The sequence below is a fragment of the Erythrolamprus reginae genome, chromosome 4, assembly GCF_031021105.1.
Source record: "Erythrolamprus reginae isolate rEryReg1 chromosome 4, rEryReg1.hap1, whole genome shotgun sequence".
Classification (NCBI taxonomy): Eukaryota; Metazoa; Chordata; class Lepidosauria; order Squamata; family Dipsadidae; genus Erythrolamprus; species Erythrolamprus reginae.
In genome coordinates this window covers 11435735-11458415 of record NC_091953.1, presented here as the reverse complement: position 1 = coordinate 11458415, position 22681 = coordinate 11435735, and the positions used below count along the sequence as shown (strand labels likewise).

Genomic DNA, 22681 nt, shown 5'->3' with positions numbered 1-22681 from the left:
CAGAAATTTAAGGAAATTGGTTATAACCAATTTTATTCTATTGGTTATAGAATTTATACATGGTATGCTTGTATGTATGAGTGGTTCTTTAAATTGGGGCTTTTTAAGATTGTTTTTAATATTAGATTTGTTTACATTGTCTTTTTATATTGTTGTTAGCCGCCCCGAGTCTTCGGAGAGGGGTGGCATACAAATCAAATAAATACAAATAATAAATACAAATACAAATAACCTTCTAGAAATGGCAGACCTCTCAGACTTTCAAAGAGGCCAAACTGTTGGTGCTCGAATGGCAGGCGCTAGTGTAACAGAAAGTGCCTGAATGTTTGGCATTTCAAGAGGTCTCAAAAGTCATGACTGCTTTTGAAAGAGAAGGGAAAACGTCCTCAGCCAAGCACAGGTCTGGTCGAAAGTCGAAGTTGTCTGAGAGAGACCGTCGGACTCTAACGCGAATTGTTAGAGCGGATCGCAAGACCACAGTTCCTAAAATCACTGCAGAGCTCAATAGACACGTACAGAACCCAGTTATCACAAAAACTGTTCAAAGGGAGCTTCACAAATCTGGATTTTCAAGGTGTTTCCATTCTTTTGTCCACCCCCTGTACTTTCGGAGTAGCACATTTGCATACCGGGAAACATGGTATGCAAACGCTAGCCCCGTGAGCCCCGTTGGAAGACAGGATCCTTGTTTTACGCCTCTTAAGGGTAATCAGATTCAAACAGTGAACAATCAATAGGTTTCATGTGGCATAATTCCCTTTCCACTTCAATCTCGAGGGGATGTGCTTCAAACCCCCACCCCCTCATTCTGGTTACTAGGGCAATTTCATTAGCTGCTGATTATGCAATCAAGGGAGTGTAGCGGGATGTATTAATGGAGGTCTCCTCTCTCTCTCCCCCTCCACCCCACCCTATACTGCTTGGTGTTGTTTCTGTATTCGCTACAATGCTTATTTGGGGCGTGCGTATGTTTGTGTGAGTTGAGAGCCGATTTCCAGAGCCCGCCAAATGCACAAAGACACATGATCTTTAAGTAGACCTTAACAAGAAGCCGTTTAAAGAGCCGTTTCAAGATAAGGCCGGCAATTAAAGTAAATTTATACAAGAGGAAAAAGCCAGCGAGGAAGAGAAAGGATGATGCTAATCGGCTCGCTATTACCCTAGAAGTGTGACTCCGGACACAAGGATATTACCCTTTCCACCTCATTAAATTGCATGGTACAAAAATCAAGTCAGAACACTCGTCTTTGCCATCTTCTATACAAGGGAAATACAGTGGTACCTCTACCTACCAATGCCTCTACTTACGAACTTTTCTAGATAAGAACCGGGTGTTCAAGATTTTTTTGCCTCTTCTCATGATGAACCATTTTCCAATTACAAACCCGAGCCTCTGAAACTGTAACCGGAAAATGCAGGGAGAAGCCTCCGTGGGGCCTCTCTAGGAATCTCCAGGGAGGAAACAGGGCCGGAAAAGGTGGGGAGAAACCTCCGCGGGGACTCTCTAGAAATCTCTTGGGAGGAAACAGGGCCAGAAGAGGCGGGGAGAAGCCACCATGGGGCATCTCTAGGAATCTCCTGGGAGGAAATAGGGCCTCCACCCTCCCTGTGGTTACCCTAATCCCACGCATTACGAATTTAAGTTCATAAGTAGAGGTACCACTGTAGAGGTATTTCAAATATTGGTGCATACAGGGAATAAAAAGCAGGGAATCATGAGTTTGTTCCATGTTCCTTAATATTCCTAGCATATCGCCTGGCGGGACCTAGGGCAGGGGTAGACAAAGTTGGTTATTCTATGACTTGTGGACTTCAATTCCCAGAATTCCTGAGCCAATCATGCCAGCTCAGGAATCCTGAGAGTTGAAGTCCACATGTCCTAGAAGAGCCATCTTTGCTTACCCGTGACCTAGGGGAAGAGCCTTCTCTGTGGTGGCCCCGGCCCTTTGGAACCAACTCCCTCCAGAGATTCGCACTGCTCCCACCCTCCCCGCCTTCCGCAAGAGTCTAAAGACCCATCTTTGCTGCAGGTTTGGGGCCGCTAAGGCCAGCATCTAGCCCTGGCCGACAAATGAATTCATGTTTGAGTGCCTGAATATGAGTGGCTGGTTTTTTTAAGAAATTGGGGTTTAAGTATGTTTTAAATTTAGATTTCTACATGTTATATATTATTTGTTGTAAGTTGCCTGAGTCCAAGGAATAGGGCGGCATAGAAATCTAATAAATAAATAAATAAATAAACAAACAAACAAACAAACAAACAAACGGACGGACGGATAAATGAATATATAAATAAGTTTATTTATGCTTTGATGTTAAAAAGTAAATAAGAGCAAACCCCACTCCCTTCTAGCACTGATGATATTACGTAGTTTGGTTGTAAAAGTTTGGTTATAAGAAAACCACCAATCTCAGAGAACACCAAGAACCCAACAGTTAAATTTCCCTATCTTTAACATACTATACTCAGGTTCAATGGAGATGTTTTGGTTTGACTTTAGGCATCTCAAAGAGAGCTTGTTCAACCTTCTGCTTGGACCTTTGACCACAATGATGGGCTCAAATTTGGCTTTTGGATGCCACAATGTAAATAAATCATAAGCAGAATTCAAGATGGTCTACGCTATTTAGTTAGTTATGAGAGTTAGTGGCTCAACACTTCTGGAATACAATGGCTTGGGAAATGTTGTTCCAAGAAATCACCTGTTTGGGCAATGTGGTTTACATTTTTTAAGGTTAAAAGAAGTGTGATTGTGTTATGTATGTGTTGTGCGTGTGTGACTCGGGTCTTTTATTTCCCCTAAATATGCTTGCTTGCACATCCAGTTCTCTGGTGATTAATTAACTTTTCCGCTAACATAATAAGCAGCATTGGTGTCTTAAAAGCATTCTAATTAATCAATTTTTCTCTGCATTTTTAAAAATAGAAGAATCCTGACTGCAAATATTAACATATTTTATGTTTTTAAAAAGATCTACTGGCGATTTTCATCTTACATTCTGCTTACATTACAACATACAAGGACTACTTTTTAAAAAATCTGACTTTTTCAAAGGCTTTAAAGCTTAAACAATCGACATTATACCGTCTCAAATCTCTCGTTCTTGTTTACTTCAAGTCTGAATACCACCCCAAATCCTTGCATCTTACAAAAGTTAGACATGTTCAACTACATGAAAGGAATGTGCAAATCCCCAAGAAAAATAAACTCTTCAAAAGGCAGGAATAAACCGCACACAGAAAGTTTAAAAGGTCAAAATACTGCAGTTTTGAAAAGCTGCTGTAAAACTTGTTGTGAGTTCCTACCGTTAACAGATTAACAAAAGGCTAGTTTTCCCCTTTGCCATTTTGACTCTCACTGCTATCTCTCTGGTGATCATCTCATCATACAGCTCATCTGTTTGGAACCCATATGGCATCTCAGACATTAACACCCTTGAAAATGTCCAAAGATGCTTCACCAGAAGAGCCCTGCACTCCTCCACTCGAAATAGAATACTCTATGAGACTAGACTTTCAATCCTGGGCCTAGAAAGTTTAGAACTAAGACGCCTTAAACAAGATCTAAGTATTGCCCAGAAGATCATATGCTGCAACGTCCTGCCTGTTGGCGACTACTTCAGCTTCAACCACAACAACACAAGAGCACACAACAGATTTAAACTTAATATTAACCGCTCGAAACCTGACTAAAAAATATGACTTCCGTTACCGAGTTGTCGAAGCGTGAAACCCATTACCAGACTCTGTAGTGTCATCCCCAAACCCCCAACACTTTACCCTTAGATTATCTACGGTTGACCTATCCAGATTCCTAAGATAAAATACAGGAAATAGTATAAGGGCAGACTAGATGGACCATGAGGTCTTTTTCTGCCGTCGGTCTTCTATGTTTCTATATTTACTTGAACTCGTAAATAAGTGCTTGGCCTTATTGCCATACACTCAAAAGCCCAATTGGGCTTATTATCAGGGGATGTCTTATTTTGAGGAAATCAGGGTGTGTGTGTGTCTGTGTGTGTATACACACACACACACACACACACACACACACACACACAGACAGACAGACAGTTCCCCTGGAATTAAGACCCTGTCGTATGTATGTATGTATGTATGGTATGTATATATTTATTTGATTTCTATAAATATGTACATTTCTTAATTATCCGCCCTTCTCGAAGCGGCTCATATATTTATTTGAACTCGTAAATAAGTGCTTGGCCTTATTGCCATGCACTCAAAAGCCCAATTGGGCTTATTATCAGGGGATGTCTTATTTTTTAGGAGAGGGAAACAGGGAGAACAGAAAAGGCACTTCCTTCTTGCCGGAATCTGACCCGTTATTAATCCCAACGATGGAAACATGCTGATTTTACTGATTCATTAGCATTAAGGATTCCACGGATTTTAGGGAACACCTGTGAAAAGAGGGAATAATTCTCTTTCTACGAAGGCAGAAGAGAATGGGAAAGTGCTAATAAAATGCTGAAGGGAGTGAAACCTTCCCACCCATTCCACATTATAAAAATCTCCCAAGAGCACAGTAAGCAGTGGTATGATTTTACAACTCTTGCTTGAGATGGGTTTTCCATATTTTCCGCGGGGCCACCACCTTTCCTTAGAGGTAAATCTAATAAATGTTCGGAGTGCGTTAGGCACCATTCTCATTAATTATCCTTTCCTCCCCACCCTCCTTTTAATTCAGGGGTCGACTTATTCAACTCACGATTTTGTTAAGTAAATGGTTCGTGCATGGTTGTATTTACAGAACAGCCTTTTGAGCCTCAAAAACAACCAGAACTTTGGCAACGGAAAACCAAACACCGAAACCGATCCCAGTGGAATGTTGTAGCTTACACAACATGCTCATTTGTGGGGCAGGCTTACGATCCCAATGCTCGGCCAGTAGGGAAAAAAATCATACTTTAGGAATCCTCAAACTGCAAAAGGTTTGAAATAATGTATGGTTTCTGATCTTGGAAGTCATACGTAGCGGTATGCCCAGTGATGGGTCACTGCCCCCACTTGGGCAGGGGGGACGAAGTGCAGGTAGTAAGTTTATGCACTATTTATTGAATACTTAATAGGTTTTTTTATTATCCTTCCTTCTCTAGTACCTTAGTATGACCCTTAATTACTTGTGGCATGCAAAGGAGATGAACTCACTTAAGAATATTTTATATCAGTATCTTAGATTTGTTTAATAGAATCCTTTGCACGAGTTATATTCTCATGTTTTACTACTCAATTTTAGCATATTATATTGCATTTTAACTTATTATTTATTCAAATTCCCTCTATTTTAGCCAATTTTATTGTATTTTAACCAGTCACAGTTTTATGACGACCGATGTGGTCCTCTTCCTTGCTTTGATATGGTCGATTGACTAATCAAATAAAGTTGATATTGATATTGATATTACAAATAAACCTTTGCTGGGACCCTTAATTACTTTTAAAATAGGAAATAATTAAATAGTATGTTTTTACCATAAATGCTTTAATCGTTTTAAGCATTATCTAGAACTGAACTTTTATAACAATGAAAGAAAACCGAGCTACTTGCCTACACTGTTATTATACTGAACCTTGTGGGTTCAGTACAAAACTTTAAAATATTACTGTGCAGGCCTTCACTGGGTATGCCCCTGTAATAGTTTTCTAGAATTTGTATCTCAATAAGCAAAATGAAAGCAGTGGTCCCATGTTCAGGCTAAACACATTTTAGCTTTCACCCTCGCTCAGCTTTTTCTAAAACAAATGCGGCATAGTGACATTTGATATTTTAGTATTAATGTTGACTGCAGACCACGAAGAACATCAGCAAGAGACGGCTATGCATATATAAAGGCTTGACAATGTATAAATACTTGCTCTACGGTCTCCAAAATATTTACTCAAGAGACTCTTTTGCAGACTAACCACTGCACCACCCCGACTCCTCTACACATTCAATATATATTGCTCAAAAAATTAAAGGGAACACTCAAAGAACACATCTTAGATCTGAATGTGCACAACAGCATGTGAAATTGATTGCCAATCAGTGTTGCTTCCTAAGTGGACAGTTTGATTTCACAGATTTCACAGAAGTTTGATTTACTTGAAGTTATACAGTGTTCCCTCGATTTCCGCGGGTTCAAACTTCGCGAATAGCCAATACCACAGTTTTTCAAAAAATATTAATTAAAAAATACTTGGCGGTTTTTTTCCTACACCACGGTTTTTCCCACCCGATGACGTCATATGTCATCGCCAAACTAATATTTTTTGCAAATAAATAGCAAAAAAAATAATTATTGTTAATAAATAATTATGTTTATAAATATCGGGATCACTAAGTGTCTTATTCAATGGTGAGTACCAGTAATAATGGTGAGTAAATGGTTGTTAAGTGAATGGGAAATGGTAATTTAAGGGTTTAAAGTGTTAAGGGAAGGCTTGTGATACTGTCCATAGCCAAAAATGGTGTATTTACCGTATTTTTCGCTCCATAAGACGCAGTTTTTTTCCTCCCAAAGTAGGATGAAAAATCAGCGGCGTCTTATGGAGCGAAGATGCAGGCAGGGAGGGGGGGGGAGGCGCTGGAGCAGAGGGGGGGGGCGGCGATATACTCACCAAAAGTGTCTCTGTCGCCGCCTCTCCTCTTCCCAACCCCGAAGAGAGCCGCTCCTTTTGGCCTCCGGAAGTGCTGGGCCGGGGGACGCCTCCACCGCGCAGGTTTAGGAGGCGGAGCGGCACCGGAGGAGCGTTGGCGGCTCCGAGCCTTTGGGAAGGCTACGGGAATCGCTTCAGGAGGCGGGGAGGTCTCGAAGACCCAAAACCCAGCCAGTCGCTCGCAGCCGGTCGGAGCTGCCCGTCCGACACCTCCATCCGACCCGTCCGATGCTGGCGCCTCCCTCCCTGCCGGCCCCTGCGCGCCCCAACCCCCCCCGAACTCCCACGGAAGGCAGTCCCCGTTCCCCCCCGCTTGCCAGCTCTCGCTTTGGTGTTTCCCCGGTGGAAGCAAGGCGGTTCAATTGCTCCGAGGTTCTGCTTCCAAGCAACCGTTTGCCACCTCCCCGCAAGCCCCCTGCCCGAAGCTGCAAGCGCGAGATCCTGGGGCAAGGGGGAGGCGGCAGTCCTGCGCTTTGCACTGGGGAGGTGCAGCGGGGAACCGGGGAGGAAGCCACCCCTCTGTGCTGGGAGGGAAGAAGGAACAATGTTCACTATCTCCCAGGACCACCAAGCCCCCTTCCAACAGCACATGCGAGGCTCCTGGCCTGCCAGCTCTCAGCTTCTCATTTCTGCTTTCTCTCTTTCTCTCTTGCTCTTTCATTCTTTTTTCTTTCTCTTTCTTTCTTTCTTTCTCTTGCTTTCTCTCCTTCCTTCCCTCCTTCCATTTCTTTCATTCCCCCTCTCTATTTTTATTTCTCTTTCATTCTCTTTCTTTCTCTTTTTCTTTCTTTCTTGCTCTTTTTCTTTCTCTCTTTTACCTTCCCTTCCTCTATTTCTTCTTTTCTTTCTCCTTCCTACCTTCTTCCCTCCTTCCCTTCCTTCAGTCCTTCCTCTCTTACTCTCCCCTTTCATAAGTTTCCTTGCTTCCTTCCTCTGTTCTGTCCCTTCCCCCTTTCTTTCTTTCTTTCTATTTTTTTTCTATTTTCCTCCTCTAAAATCTAGGTGCGTCTTATCAGCAGGTGCGTCTTATAGAGCGAAAAATACGGTACTTCCGCATCTCTACTTTGCGGAAATTCGACTTTCGCGGGCGGTCTCGGAACGCATCCCTCGCGGAAATCGAGGGAACACTGTATTGTGTGGTTTAAGTGTTCCCTTAATTTTTTTGAGCAGTGTATTAATTCATATTCACCCTTCCACATTCTGGATCTAGATATTATTTCTCTGATCACAGCTGCTTTCTGAAAACAACTCTTGCTGGCTACTTAAAATCACACACATCCTTCAGCCCAAACACATTTACCCAGATGGGGTGGTTTTTTGCCAGTTTTCTCCATTTCTTCTAAAAGGGGGCAGGAAAACACCCCCCCCCCCCCAACATATCCTCTCCTGTAGAAATAAGTAGGATAAGTGGTGAGAGATACGGTAATTCTTTTCTGGGCAGAAAGGGTTTATAACGCTCCAAAGAAAGCTACCAGAATATAAAACCTTTTTTTTTCATATGTCGGTCTGAGTGGGTTGAAAAGCAGCAAAAGGCAATGAGGTGAATCGTGTCCCAAGCTGAGCGCCAGATTTTAAATGGCAAGAAAAAGGTTAAGTCCCCTGCTTGCCTCAGCTCGTACATGCAAGATCTCTTCGGCAGAAAAAACAGAGCCATACTGTGAGCTCTTTGGATAATGCCCTTCTTTCCCCAGACTTCCTTAATTCTGTGCAATTTGCTTATGCCGGGGTCACATTAACGGAGTAAGAAGTATGCCTTTGGGATGAGCCCAAGACGATAGGCCAGCTTTTGCAAAAAGGAACTGTGCAGCTGCGTCAGATACCAAATTTGCTAAGCTAAGCGTGTCATTTCATGGTTTCTCTCTTTCTCTCTCTCCTTCCCTCTCTTTTGCTTGCCATTCTGTGACTGCCCTTCCATCTAAGCCTAAAAATCAATTGTTCCTTATGAGCCAACGACAGCGAGACAAAACTTAGAAAGTAATAACCTGCTCTCCAACAAACAATTTGGTTTTCAAGAAAAAAATATCCTGTAATCTACAACTCTTACACTGCAAAAACATAAGGACCACTCAACTTGATCAGGGTAAAACAATAGACGCAATTTACATAGATTTTTGTAAAGCTTTTGATTCAGTAGTACACAACAAACTACTTCTATTCTATTCTATTTATTTTTTCATTTTATTTATTTATTTTTGTGAAGTACTAATTGGTAGAGGGAAGTGTTTTTAATAGGAAAGTGAACACAAGAACAATTGTATGCATGGTAGGTTTGTATGTATGTTTGGTTTTGTATATTAAGGGGTTTTTAATTCGCTTTTAGTATTGGATTATCATTGTATACTGTTTATGATTGCTGTTAGCCGCCCCGAGTTTTCAGAGAGGGGCGGCATATAAATCCAATAAAACTTGAAACTTGAAACAAGGGGACACAATCTGAAGTTAGTTGGGGGAAAGTTCAAAAGCAACATGAGAAAATATTATTTCACTGAAAGAGTAGTAGATCCTTGGAACAAACTTCCAGCAGACGTGATTGGTAAATCGACAGTAACTGAATTTAAACATACCTGGGATAAACATATATCCATCCTAATAAAATACAAAAAATAGTATAAGAGCAGACTAGATGGATCAGGAGATCTTTTTCTGCTGTCAGTCTTCTATGTTTCTAGTATACAAAGATATAACAATGTTTATATACATGATACTAGTGTGAGAGAGAGACATTAGGACAGGGGACGGAAGGCACACTGGTGCACTTATACACTGACCTCTTAGGGTGAGGTTAACAGTGGATAGTTTAAGGGTAATGTTTTGGGGGTTTAGGTGATGGTAGTACAGAGTCAGGTAGTGAGTTCCATGCATCAACTACTCAGTTACTAAAGTTGTATTTCCTACAGTCGAGTTTGGAGTGGTTTACTTTAAATTAGTATCTGTTGTCTGCTTGTGTGTTGTTGTGCTTGAAGCTGAAGTAGTCATTGACAGGAGTATTTTATTCTATACAATTCTATTCTATTCAGTTGCTTCATGCATTTGCTACAAGCATGGAATGGAGTTTATGCACATTTTAAAAATCGCAACTGGAAGTAAATTACTACCCTCTGGTAAGGAAAAATATCCCAAGGTTTGCATCTAAATGCACCGTGTGGCTCCAGCTTGGCATAAAACGGCCTCTGTTTAATGAGGGCAAGCAGATGTTTCGGTGGGATAGGGATGCTTCCATCCATCTTGGAAAGCTGTATGACATGGCCTTTATTATTATCCTTTGCTTTGGGTGTGTAAGCACGGTTATGTCTTGGAAACAACACCTTGGAATAAACAGGAAATGCCAGTCCGACAATTCCCATTTATCTTATTCCCAGCTGTGGAAGTGAAGCCATCCCATTCACTTTGATGGCCAGCTTTGGGGACAATCCAATTTGTTTATTTATTTGATTTCTGTGCCGAATATATATTTTTATTTATTTGATTTCTATGCTGAATATATAAGATATATATATATATCTTATATATTCTCTGCAGACTCAAGAGTTTTCTTTTTCCTCCATAAATTTTTAATTTTTTTTCTCCAACACAAAGTTAAAAACAAGACATAATTTCCAACACAAAATCAAACTTATTGTCAAACATATACAATTTTTTTCTTTTTACTTTATAATCATTCAATGGAGGCTCTTATATCTCTTTCTTTCACAAAGGGACTGTAGAAACATATAATATCTTATACATTCAAAAACCATCTGAATGGATAGAGAGTGAAGATTCGCTAATGTTTTGATGTTTTAATAATAAGATACTGCTGATAAAATTGAGATAAGAAGATTGAGTTTTGAACATGATAACCCAGATGGAGAAAATGAGTAATGGTGGTAGCACTATGTATTGATATAACAAATTAAAAATATTATTGGAATAAATTAGTTTAACTATCCAAACTATATTTTTTTGATTTTTTAAAATTTAGTCTGGAAAAGAGTTTTTTCTGAATGGCACCTGTCACTTAGCCCTCCCCACCCCCTTTTTATTAATTCAGCTGGACTGGCAAAGGCTAACAAATTCTCAAGGGATTTTGTAATAGCTGGCCATCCCGCCTCCCCCCTCCCCCAAGATAAATGTCAGAAGGCAGGTGGTGGGTGGCCGGAAAGATAATTCTGTATCCCGATGTTAAGAAGAAATTGGCTGAACACAAAAACGAAGAACTGGAAGGTTCTTGGTTATCTGCAGCAGTGTTTCCCAACCTTGGCAACTTGAAGATATTTGGACTTCAACTCCCAGAATTCCCCAGCCAGCGAATGCTGGGTGGGGAATTCTGGGAGTTGAAGTTCAGATATCTTCAAGTTGCCAAGGTTGGGAAATTTAATGACCAACTGGCAAGGCATTTACTGATTGGGAGAAGGAGTGGTGTAGTGGCCTAGAGGTGGAGATCTCACCTCATAATCAGGAGGCTATGAGTTTGATCCTAGATAGAGGCACAATGAGAATATATCTGCTGAATAAAATTCCGTAGTGGCGACAGGAAGGGTATCTGGCCTTCCCCCCTTCTTTCCTTCTCCTTCCTTCCTTCCTTCCTTCCTTCCTTCCTTCCTTCCTTCCTTCCTTCCTTCCTTCCTTCCTTCTCTTAAGCCGCCAATCTCACGACAGACTCAGGGCAGAGTACAACAATAAAACAACATACAAAAATCAACCCTCATCCATCTATCATTCATCACTACTGGCCGGAGCAAAGTGTCGTTGCCCCAGGCATTTAATCATTAAGACATTCTGCTAGCTCCATTCAGTTGACCAGACTCTACCTCCGCAAGGGATTATGCGGTCGTTAAAAAACAATGGCGATTTACTGATTGGGAGAAGGGATACCTTAGGGATACCTTTGATAACAGATAACAGAGTGTATTTATCATTAAAAGAGAATAAAGTAGCTCACCGGAATCCCAGACAAACATCATCCAGCAAAGAATGTCTTTTAGTGAGGCAGGAACCATGCTTTTGAAACCTTGTTCAAGCAACCCCACGCACTCTAACATCTCTTCCATGAACGGCGTTGAAACCCCATACCCAATTACCCCAAATCCTTTGCTTTTATACTGCCTGGAAGAGATATCACACCACAAAGAGGTGAAGCTGTAAGCTTATTTCCTTTTACTATGCAAATCCTCTTGCCTTCTCAAAAATCTCCTATATCGAGCACCTAACCATGGATTATCCACTGTAATGTCTTCCTCATCCTCTGACTGGGACCACTCCCCTGTTCCTCGGGTTCACTCAGGTCACTTTCCCCTTCACTCTCACTCTCTGCATCAGCAGAGAATTTTAACAGAGCGTGGATGTGTGATAAAGCCAAGACACAGACTTAAATAAGTATTATTTACATTTAAACAAAATATAAACAATCCAAAATATGCACATAGCAAATACAGAGCAAAACAGAATATAGATAACAAGCACAAAGCTAAAATATAATATAGATAAAGCACGAAGCTTATACAATACAGATAAAGCACGCAGCTTATACAAGCACAGAGCTTAGATAGGACTCCCCCATCTCAGGCAAAAGTAAAAGTAACAAGGAAGAGACTGGGCAGAATCATGAGCTTTTATAGCTTCAATGACGACATAGCCTTGAACATTTACTCCTCAAGTAAATGTTAACTCTTTGAGTGCCCATTAACCCTTTAAGTACAAGTTTGGTACAGTTTACAATATGCAGTTTATAATGGCAATCCCTAACATACATGTACCCTGTACTAACACTCACCCTCCTCAGAATCTGACATAACCAGGGGTGGACAAGGAGCGCTCGCAACAAAAACCAGGTCTTATTTTGGGGGAAATAACTAGCTTTGAAAGGAAACTTACCTGTAATATGGTAGCTAATTTGGTGGTTGATGTCAGAGGTATCTTCATCCCAAGTGTTAAGGACAGCCACGACTTCTCCCGGTGGGTCACTCTCCTTGACAGACCCCCTGTACATCTCCTGCTGGAACATGGGAGCATTGTCGTTGATGTCAGTCACGGTGACAGAGATTAAGGTGGTTGAGGAGAGGGATAGGGCTTCTCCCAGGTCAGAAGAAACCACCGTAAAGGCAAAAGTGGGATCTGTCTCGTGATCTAAATCTTTCAAGGTGCTGATCCAGCCACTGTTGCCATCAATAGTGAACACCTCCGAGATCCGGTCAATATCCAGTTCTGTTAAGAGCGAATAGGTGACTTGACCATTGGCCCCCGAATCTGCGTCAGTTGCCTTGACTTGTACAAGTTTAGTCCCTATTGGCATCCCCTCCATTACGATCGTGTCATACTTGGCTGCCTCAAAAATAGGCTTGTTGTCATTAATGTCTAGAACTTTAATGTCCACGTCCACAGTTACCACAATGTCCACCTTATCAAGCTGTAGGGTTGCAGCCACTTTAAAATGAAAAGTGGGGTCTGCCTCGTGATCCAGCCTCTTGTCCAGTTTTATAATGCCAGTGTCTTGCTCTATAATAAAAACTCCATCCTTGTTGTTTCCGGTCAATTCACCGTTGACTGTGCTGTAGACAACGCCTTGGTTAGGCAGAACGTGGAGAGCATCAATTGTGCTCCCTATGAGGGCATCTTCTGATACTGTAAAGGAATACTGAGGTTGAGAAAACGAAGGCAAGATGGTTTCTGGAGGTAAAACGTGTATGTATACAGGGATAAGGGAATGCCGTACAGGAATGCCACCGTCAACGGCTTTGACAAAAAAAGATAGCACCGTATTTTTCAGCTGGTTGAAATTCCCCTTGGTTACCATCCATCCATTGTCTGGATCGATTTCCAGGAGATCTGCAACGGAAACAGAGGCTTCACTATACAGGGAGTAGACAATCCTAGCATTGGCACCATCATCAGGATCAAGAGCTTGGACCTGGGTGACTAAGTGGCCTTTCCCAACATCGGCTTTGACGCTTGCTCTATATTCCACAGTCATGAACTGTGGGGCGTTGTCGTTCTCATCCACCACTATGACTCGGACCGTACAAAATGTGCTCCTCCCTCCACCATCAAGAGCTCTTATAAATATGGTGATGTCACCTTCTAAAGGGAGCTCCCTATCTAGTTTCTCCGTGGTGAGGATCTGCCCTTTGCTGTCAATGACAAATCTGTCTTTGGCAAAATCATTGAGGATGGAGTAACTTATCTGACCGTAGATGCCCGAATCTCCGTCGGTTGCTTTTACGTGGATCACCCTAGTTCCCGGGACAGCGTTTTCCCTGACTTCCGCCACATAAATACTTTGTGTGAATACGGGGCTGTACAAATTAGCTCCAAGAATCTGGATATGGACTTGAGCAGTGCTGGTGAACAAACCATCTGAAACAGAAACATTCAAGCTGTACATGGACTCCATTCTCTGCTTTCGATGATTTGACAGCGTGATGATGCCACTCTTGCTATCCATCACAAAACTGGTACGGTCATTTCCAGACAAGATGCTGTACTCCAATCGGTCAAAATCGGAGCTGTCTGCATCGGAAGCCTGGACGCAGGTCACAAAATGACCCCGCGGAGCTAATTCACTGACGTAAGATTCATATATCAACTGATTAAAAATAGGAGGGTTGTCATTCATATCCGTCACATAGATGTTAACTAGAACTTCACTGCTTAGAGGTGGGAATCCGTTATCGGTGGCCCGTACTTTTAAGCTGCACTGCTGCATCAGTTCATGGTCCAACAAGCGGGCAGTTAGGATCAATCCGCTTGTCCCATCAATATGAAAATAATCTGTGCTATTGAAAGTATCCTGGACTATCTGATACTGAATGATTTTGTTATTGTCGGAATCTGCATCAGTAGCAATGACCTGCAAGACGGGAGTCCCAATCAAGGAGGCTTCGGTTAAGGTAGCATTATAAGCAAAGTGGTCAAAAACTGGAGCATTGTCGTTGACATCCTTGATAATTAAGTCCACTGTAACTTCAGCTCGGGCACCAGTGAGAGCATCACTGGCTCTCACCGTCAGCTTAAAAACGGGATTGAGTTCATAGTCTAATGGACTGATGACACTGAGGACTCCCGTGTCAAAGTCAATGTTGAACTGATTATAAGGATCCCCATCTACTATGATGTAAATGATATCTTGTCCTTCTGGGCTGGTAGCATTGATGCTCAGAATTGGGGTGTTCATTTCTATGTCTTCATTGATGGAGGCTGTGTAGAAGGGCTTGTCGAAGATGGGCATGGCCTTATTGACAATGGTGATGGGCAGTTCCACAGAGGCAGACAAGGATGGGTCACCTCCATCTTTAGCTATGGCAATAATTAAATATTCTATATTAGATAAGTCAGAGTTAAAGGGCGCTTTCAAAGTGATGCTCCCGCTGTGACTGTCGATTTCAAAGTGCCCGTAGTCCTCCTTCAATAGGTAAGATACGTCCCCGTTGGCGCCCTTGTCTTTATCAATGGCCCTCACTCGGTATATCAGAGTGCCCGGATCAGCCTCAACTTGAACTGCAGCATAGTACGGAAGTCCAACAAATACTGGAGCATTGTCGTTGATGTCTTCAATGAGAACCCGGACAACCACTCTGGCCACCCGTAGATGGTCCAGCTCACGACTAGCCTCTACCACCAATTCATATAATTCCTGTTCTTCTCTGTCAAACGGGAGGCCAACCGTCTGAATGAGACCTAAAGTGGGTTTGATCTTGAATTTGTTCCCTGGGTTTAATATGCTGTACTTCAAGGGCTCGTTGAGACGATTTCCAATCGCATTGACCACTGCTACCTTGGTGACGTTGGTGCTGTTCTCCAAGATGGATGTAGAATAATGGCTCTGAGTGAAGTGAAGACCACTATCCATGGCTTCCTTGACCATTATGGTCACTATAGCACTACTGTAAAACTTCCCATCAGAGACTTTCACGATCAGCATGTAATGGTCTTTGGAAAGGCTGCTATTTTTTATGGTCAACACCCCAGAAATGGAATCAACGAGAAAATATTCTGTGTTCCCTTCAATCAGACTGTAAGTGAGTTCTGACGGGACTTCTAAATCTGGGTCCACGGCCTTGACTTGAAGAACCTCCACTCCCACATAGGTCGGTAGAAGCAAGATGGTTTCAAACATTGCCTGGCTGAACATTGGAGGATTATCGTTGACATCCATCACGTCGATGGTAACTTCCACGGGACTTTCTGCAGTAAGCTGGGGATTACCACTATCTCGAACGTGAACATGGAAGTAGAAATGAGCAATGGTTTCGTGGTCCAAATCAGCAATAGTTCTAATTGCGCCTGTACTAGAGTCTACCGTAAAATAATTCTTGGCGGTTGACTCAACGATCTGGTAGACGAGCAGCGCATTTTGATTGCTATCAGCATCCGTGGCTCGTATCACAAGGGGATTGTTTCCCACACTCCGGACAATGCTATTTACAGGTGCGGCTTCACTGATGCTGCCCAAGTATTGAGAAAAGAGAAAAACAGGCGGGTTGTCATTTTCGTCAACTATCTGGATGTTTACAGTGGCATTTGATGCCATCCCTGCCATGTTTGTGGCTTGCACTGTGAGCTGGTAAGAGGAAGTGTGTTCATAATCAAGAGACTTCTGGCTCGTGATGACTCCAGAATAAGGGTTGATCACAAAGGCGCCATCTATATTGCCATCTTTGATTTCATACACCAATGTAGACTGACTGATTGCCGAGACTTGGATAACCGAAGTCCCAAACTCAACATTTTCATTGATTTCAGCTTGCCATTCCTTGTGTGTGAATTTGGGGTGGGAGTTGTCCGACATCGTCACAGATATGCGCACAATGGCCGTAGCTGACAACGGCGGAGAACCCTGGTCGGACGCTTTCACTGATAGCACGAATTGGTTCATGGTGGTCAGGTCTGGTTCTTTCAGCACGGTGATGATGCCTAGAACTGGTTCAATCCTGAATGTGTTTCCGGTATTCCCTGAAAGAATGAAATAGGAAAAATAAATTAATTATGAAATTTAAACATAAGAGAGAAAAAAAATCAAACTGTAATTTCAGAGACAGAAGAACGTTCAATGGGCGCCTAGTGACATTACATTAGGACGGGGGAGAAATTCAGGGGTTCTTTGGGCATGGCTTATTTATTTATTTATTTATTTATTTATTTATTTATTTACTTACTTACTTACTTACTTACTTACTTACTTACTTACTTACTTACTTACTTACTTAATTACTTAATTACTTACTTACTGGATTTGTATGCCGCCCCTCTCCGAAGACTCGGGGCGGCTAACAACAATGGTAAAACAACATGTAACAATCCAATTTAATAAAACAACTAAAAACCCTTATTATAAAAAACCAAACATACACACAAACATACCATGCATAACTTGTAGTGGCCTAGGGGGATAGAATCACTTAACTCCCCCATGCCTGGTGACAAAGGTGGGTCTTAAGAAGTTTGCGAAAGACAAGGAGGGTGGGGGCTGTTCTAATCTCTGGGGGGAGCTGATTCCAGAGGGCCGGGGCCACCACAGAGAAGACTCTTCCCCTAGGGCCCACCAAACGACATTGTTTGGTCGACGGGACCCGGAGAAGGCCAACTCTGTGGGACCTTATCGGCCGCTGGGATTCGTGCGGTAGAAGGCGGTTCCAGATGTATTCTGGACCAATGCCATGTAGGGCTTTAAAGGTCATTACCAACACTTTGAATTGTGACCGGAAACCGATCGGCAGCCAGTGCAGGCCGCGGAGTGTTGCAAAAACGTGGGCGAATCTAGGAAGCCCCACGATGGCTCTCGCGGCCGCATTCTGCACGATCTGAAGTTTACAAACACTTTTCAAAGGTAGCCCCATGTAGAGAGCATTGCAGTAATCGAACCTCGAGGTGATGAGGGCTTGGTGGACGTTGCAGGAGAAAGATACTGCCAAATCTTCATTCCCATCCCACTCTGGGGCCAGGAAAAGTAGTATTTGCTGGTTCCCCAAACTACTCAAAACTTTGGCTACTAGTTCTCTGGAACCTGTCAGAACCTGCTAAATTTCATCCCTGCATTAGGAGAATAGTATGTGTTTGAAACCAAACCTAACCCATGCAATCCTGAATTTTGTAAGCTACCAGTTCGCAAACCATTTCCTTTCTTCGAATGTTCTGCACATCTTTTATGTAATGGACTTTATTCTGAATGCAAGTGAGCTTTCAAAGTTTATCAGAAGTTTATTAATCAGAGAATACACACGAACGTTATTTTTTATAAAATAGGGAAGATATATATATATTTAAAATATCACACAAAGCTATTGCTGAATACAGGAATTAAGTTAAGGGGTAGGCAAAGTTGGCTCTTGTATGACTTGTGGACCTCAGCTCCCAGAATTCCTGAGCCAATCATGCTAGCTCAGGAATTCTGGGAGTTGAAGTCCACATGACATAGAAGAGCCAACTTTGCCTACCCCTTAGGTTAATTCCTGGATTCAGCAATAGCCTTGTGTGATTTTTAAAAAATACATATCTTCCCTATTTTTTAAAAAAATAAGGTTTGTTTGTATTCTCTGATTAATAAACTTCTGATAAATTTTGAAAGCTCAATTGCATTCAGAATAAAGTCCATTATATAAAAGATGTGCAGAATATTCGAAGAAAGGAAATATGCCATTTCAGACAAAAGGCTTTCCAGTCTCTTCTTCAAAACCTCCAGTGTTGAAGCATTTACAACTTCTGGAGGCACGTTGTTCCACTGGTTAATTGTTCTAATAGTCAGGAAATTTCTCCTTAATTCTAGGGTGGTTCTGCTTTTGATGAGTTTCCATCCATTGCTTCTTGTTCTCAGGTGCTTTGGAGAATAGCTTAAGTCTTCAGAGAGGGGCGGCATACAAATCTAATAAATTATTATTATTATTATTATTATTATTAATAATAATAATAATTAAGCCCTTCTTCTTAGAGCTGGGGTGGCGCAGTGGTTCGAGTGCAGCACTGCAGGCTACTTCAGCTAACTGCTACCGTGTTTCCCCGAAAGTAAGACAGTGTCTTACTTTCTTTTTACCCCCAAAAGCCCCACTACGTCTTACTTTCGGGGTATGTCTTACATTGGAAAAAAATTGAAAGGGTCGCGTTCCCGAAGGCATCTCCCCAGAGTCCAGAAGGGCAGCCGCGGGACAGGAGCCTCGTGAGCCCTTTTCCAAGTTCAACCTCAGGGCTCCAAGCGGCGTGCACGCGTGGAGCCACAGATGCGTGTCGGGGAAGCGTGTGTCTGGAGGGGAGGACTCGGCAGGACTCGGTTGCTGGGACGAGCGCCTTCGCTGCAAGCCGCCCCCCGCTCGGCTCACTTCGGACCAGCGCCGTCCTTTGCTTTGCCAAGCTGGGGAAGAGGCGGTGGCGCCGCGGCGAGGTGAAGGCGAGGGGCGCGCGGGGAGCTTGGAAGCGACGTCATCAGGCTCCCCCCCGGCAATACCCCCGTGTTTCCCCGAAAGTAAGACATATGTCTTACTTTCGGGGTACGGCTTATATTTGCCGACCCCCCTGAAACCCCCGATACGTCTTACAATCGGGGGTGTCTTACTATCGGGGAAACAGGGTAGCTGTAGTTCAGCAGTTCAAATCTCACCACCGGCTCAAGGTTGACTCAGCCTTCCATCCTTCCGAGGTGGGTAAAATGAGGACCCAGATTGTTGGGGGCAGTAGGCTGATTCTGTAAACCGCTTAGAGAGGGCTGTAAAAGCACTATGAAGCGGTATATAAGTCTAAATGCTATTGCTATTCTTTGTGGCAGCCTCTCAGATATTGGAAGATTGCCATCATGTCACCCAGTCCTTCTTTTCATTAAAGTAGACATATTCAATTCCAGCAAGCATTCTTGATATGTTTTAGCCTTCATTCAGCCCCCTAATCATCTCTGATACCGGGATTCAGGATGCTTTCCCTATGCAGTGACCATTTCTATCCACAAAGGCACTTTGAAAGTTTCTCAATCAATAAGAACAAAGAATCTGGAGTCAAAGTTCAACTCAGCAACCCATCATAAAAATGCATTACTATTATTGGCAGCTCTTTTCCCTTTCAAAAATTTTCTGCTTGGCCTGATTTAGGCTGGCTGTAGAGTTATTTTTTGTGGCCATTCCTTTGGGTTTTTAAAAAAGTATTATTTCCTTTATCTGGCATTCTCTGGACTGCCTTGTCTTCTTTTCTTTTCTTTTTTTTAAATGGAGACTTGAGTGTGCATTTGCAAATACAAAAGATGTTATGCTGGCTGGTCTGTCCTGTGTGCGTGCAGAAGTTAAAAGGGAGAACCCATCCTCGAATACAGCTCATCTGTTTGGAACCCATATCGCATCTCAGACATTAACACCCTTGAAAATGTCCAAAGATACTTCACCAGTAGAGTCCTTCACTCCTCCACTCAAAACAGAATACCCTACGAGACTAGACTTTCAATCCTGGGCCTAGAAGGTTTAGAACTAAGACGCCTTAAACAAGATCTAAGTATTGCCCACAAGATCATATGCTGCAACATCCTGCCTGTCGGCGACTACTTCAGCTTCAACCACAACAACACAAGACCACACAACAGATTTAAACTTAATATTAACCGCTCCAAACTTGACTGTAAAATATATGACTTCAGTAACCAAGTTGTCGAAGCATGGAACTCATTACCGGACTCCATAGTGTCATCCCCAAACCCCCAACACTTTACCCTTGGATTATCTACGGTTGACCTATCCAGATTCCTAAGAGGTCAGTAAGGGGCGAATACAAGTGCACTAGAGTGCCTTCTGTCCCCTGTCCTATTGCTCTCCTATATCTCCTATACCTTTCTTCTATTCCTATATCTCTTCTTCTATTCTTTCATTGATATGTTCTATTACTATACCTTCTTTTCTATTATTTCTTAGATATATTTTACTATGAGTATCTCCTCTATAACCATCATGTATTTTACTATGTGTATCATAGATATATACCCACTCATTGTGTATTGGACAAAATAAATAAATAAAATAAAATAATAATAAATAAACTTAGAATCCACCTAGTTAATGTTCTGTCGGGCTCTCTGGTAGAATCTTCCCAAAAATTCACAGGTACAAATTTCAGACACACACACGTTTGAAAATTCAAAACGATGTTCTTTATAATGAAAACTCACTTAAACTAAGCCCTCTTTTGGTATATCAAAGAGCACTGGTCTCCAAACAAACTGGTAATTTGTACAAGTCCCTTATCAGTTCTGTGATAATTAGCTTGCAGCTATGAGGCAATTCAAAGTCCTTCTTTCACAAAGTGAAACACACTTTGCTCTGGTTTAGTTTCAAAGCGGGGAAAAATCGATCAGATAATCCTCCACAATGGCCAAACCCACAGGCTGCTATTTATAGCAGCCTCACTAATGACCACTGCCCCACCCAACCACAGGTGGCCTCATTTTCTTTGGTAATAATCTCTCAGTTGTTGTTGCCTATGCATCGCTCTCCGCATGTGTGGCTGTATCATTAACTCTTGTTCTGAATCCAAGGAGGAGCTAGAGAACTGATCTCCTTCTGAGCTGTCTGCCACACTCTCCTCCTCCCTGTCACTCATGTCTTCTTGGTCAGAGGAGCCTTCATCAGCAGATTCCACCGGGGGCAAAACAGGCCTGCAGCATGTGGATGTCTCCCCCACACCCACAGTCCTTGGGGCCAGAGCTAACCACAACACTTAATGGGAACAGTGTACTGAATGTATATAGTGTTTCTTAGATTTTCAGCCTCCGCCCAGAGACTCAGGCTTTTATAAAAAAAAAGGGGGGTGGGTGGGCTCACAGAGGTTATTAAGTGTGAAATTATTGGTTTCTATTATCCAGTGCAGTGTTCATGTTAACTGAATGCCCTGGAAAGTAAAATAAAATAATAATAAAAAGCCAATGCCTATAGCCTGAACACATGCGTTAAAATTAACATCCTCTCTGCAGATTCTTTCATGGATCAGAGAAATGGTGGCCTCAAAAAACTATATTGCAGCACATCCAGGAGCATCTGTGGATAATGAAACAGTAGGAATTCACATTTTTATCTGAAACGGAGGCTTGAAGCTTCAAATTGCTGGCAGAGAGAGGGATGAAAAAAGGAGCCAGTGATAGTCATGGAGAGATAAAGCCTCATTAAAAGGTTTCAAGCTTTTGCACAATTGTGCTGCAGGAAAGCTTCGCACCGTCCCATTTCCTGGCTGCCGTCCTATGCCTCCCGTCCTTCGTTATTAGATGCGTTTTATTATTTCTTTTCTACCCTGCTGAACCGGTGCCACGGCATCGCTCTGTCCATTCAGCACAGAGACGAATAAGTCATTTGGCTACAAAGCACTCAGCTGCAAACGCAGCAGGCGTGGGTGGTGGGTGGAGAGACCCCTCTCAAGAGATAAGAAGGCAGAGGAATCAAGCGTCTGTAATTCCAATCACCCCGGGAATTGTGGATCAAGCTAGGGGCTGCTCTCATTCTTGGTTTCCTTTGGAAAGAAATGTCTTCAAACGTGGCGACTTTTAAGACTTGTGGACTTCAACTCCCAGAATTCTCCAGCCAGCTGTGGGTTAACCTCAGGGGTCCAGAAACTTGGCAACTTTAAAACTTAGTGGCTAGAGTGAAGCACTGCAGGGTACTTCTGCTAACTGCTAGCTGTAGTTCAGCAGTTCAAATCTCACCACCAGTTCAAGGTGGACTCAGACTTCCATCCTTCCGAGGTGGGTAAAACGAGGACCCAGATTGTTTGGGGACAATATGCTGATTTTGTAAACTACTTAGAAAGGCCTATAAAGCACTATGAAGCGGTATATAAGTCTAAATGCTAGTTTTAAGAAGAGATTGGATAACCATTTGTCTGAAATAGTATGTGGTTTTCTGTCTGAGCAGGGGGTTAGACTAGAAGACCTCCAAGGTCCCTTCCAACTCTGCTATTCTATTCTATTCTATTCTATTCTGTGAACTACCACACTGTGGATGGGGCTTATAATAATAATAATAATAATAATAATAATAATAATAATAATAATAATAATAATAATAATTATTATTATTATTTATTTATTTATTTATT

General features: G+C 42.3%; 1 protein-coding gene across 3 annotated transcripts in view; it reads right to left on the bottom strand.

Annotated features, from left to right (window-relative positions):
* Positions 1 to 22681, bottom strand: part of FAT3 (FAT atypical cadherin 3) — a 699023-nt gene that overhangs the window by 125326 nt on the left and 551016 nt on the right. For all 3 annotated transcript variants that reach the window (XM_070749626.1, XM_070749624.1, XM_070749625.1), the window contains one exon: positions 12515 to 16588. In XM_070749626.1, the coding sequence (XP_070605727.1) occupies positions 12515 to 16588 (4074 nt within the window). The remainder of the gene's footprint in view (positions 1 to 12514; positions 16589 to 22681) is intronic.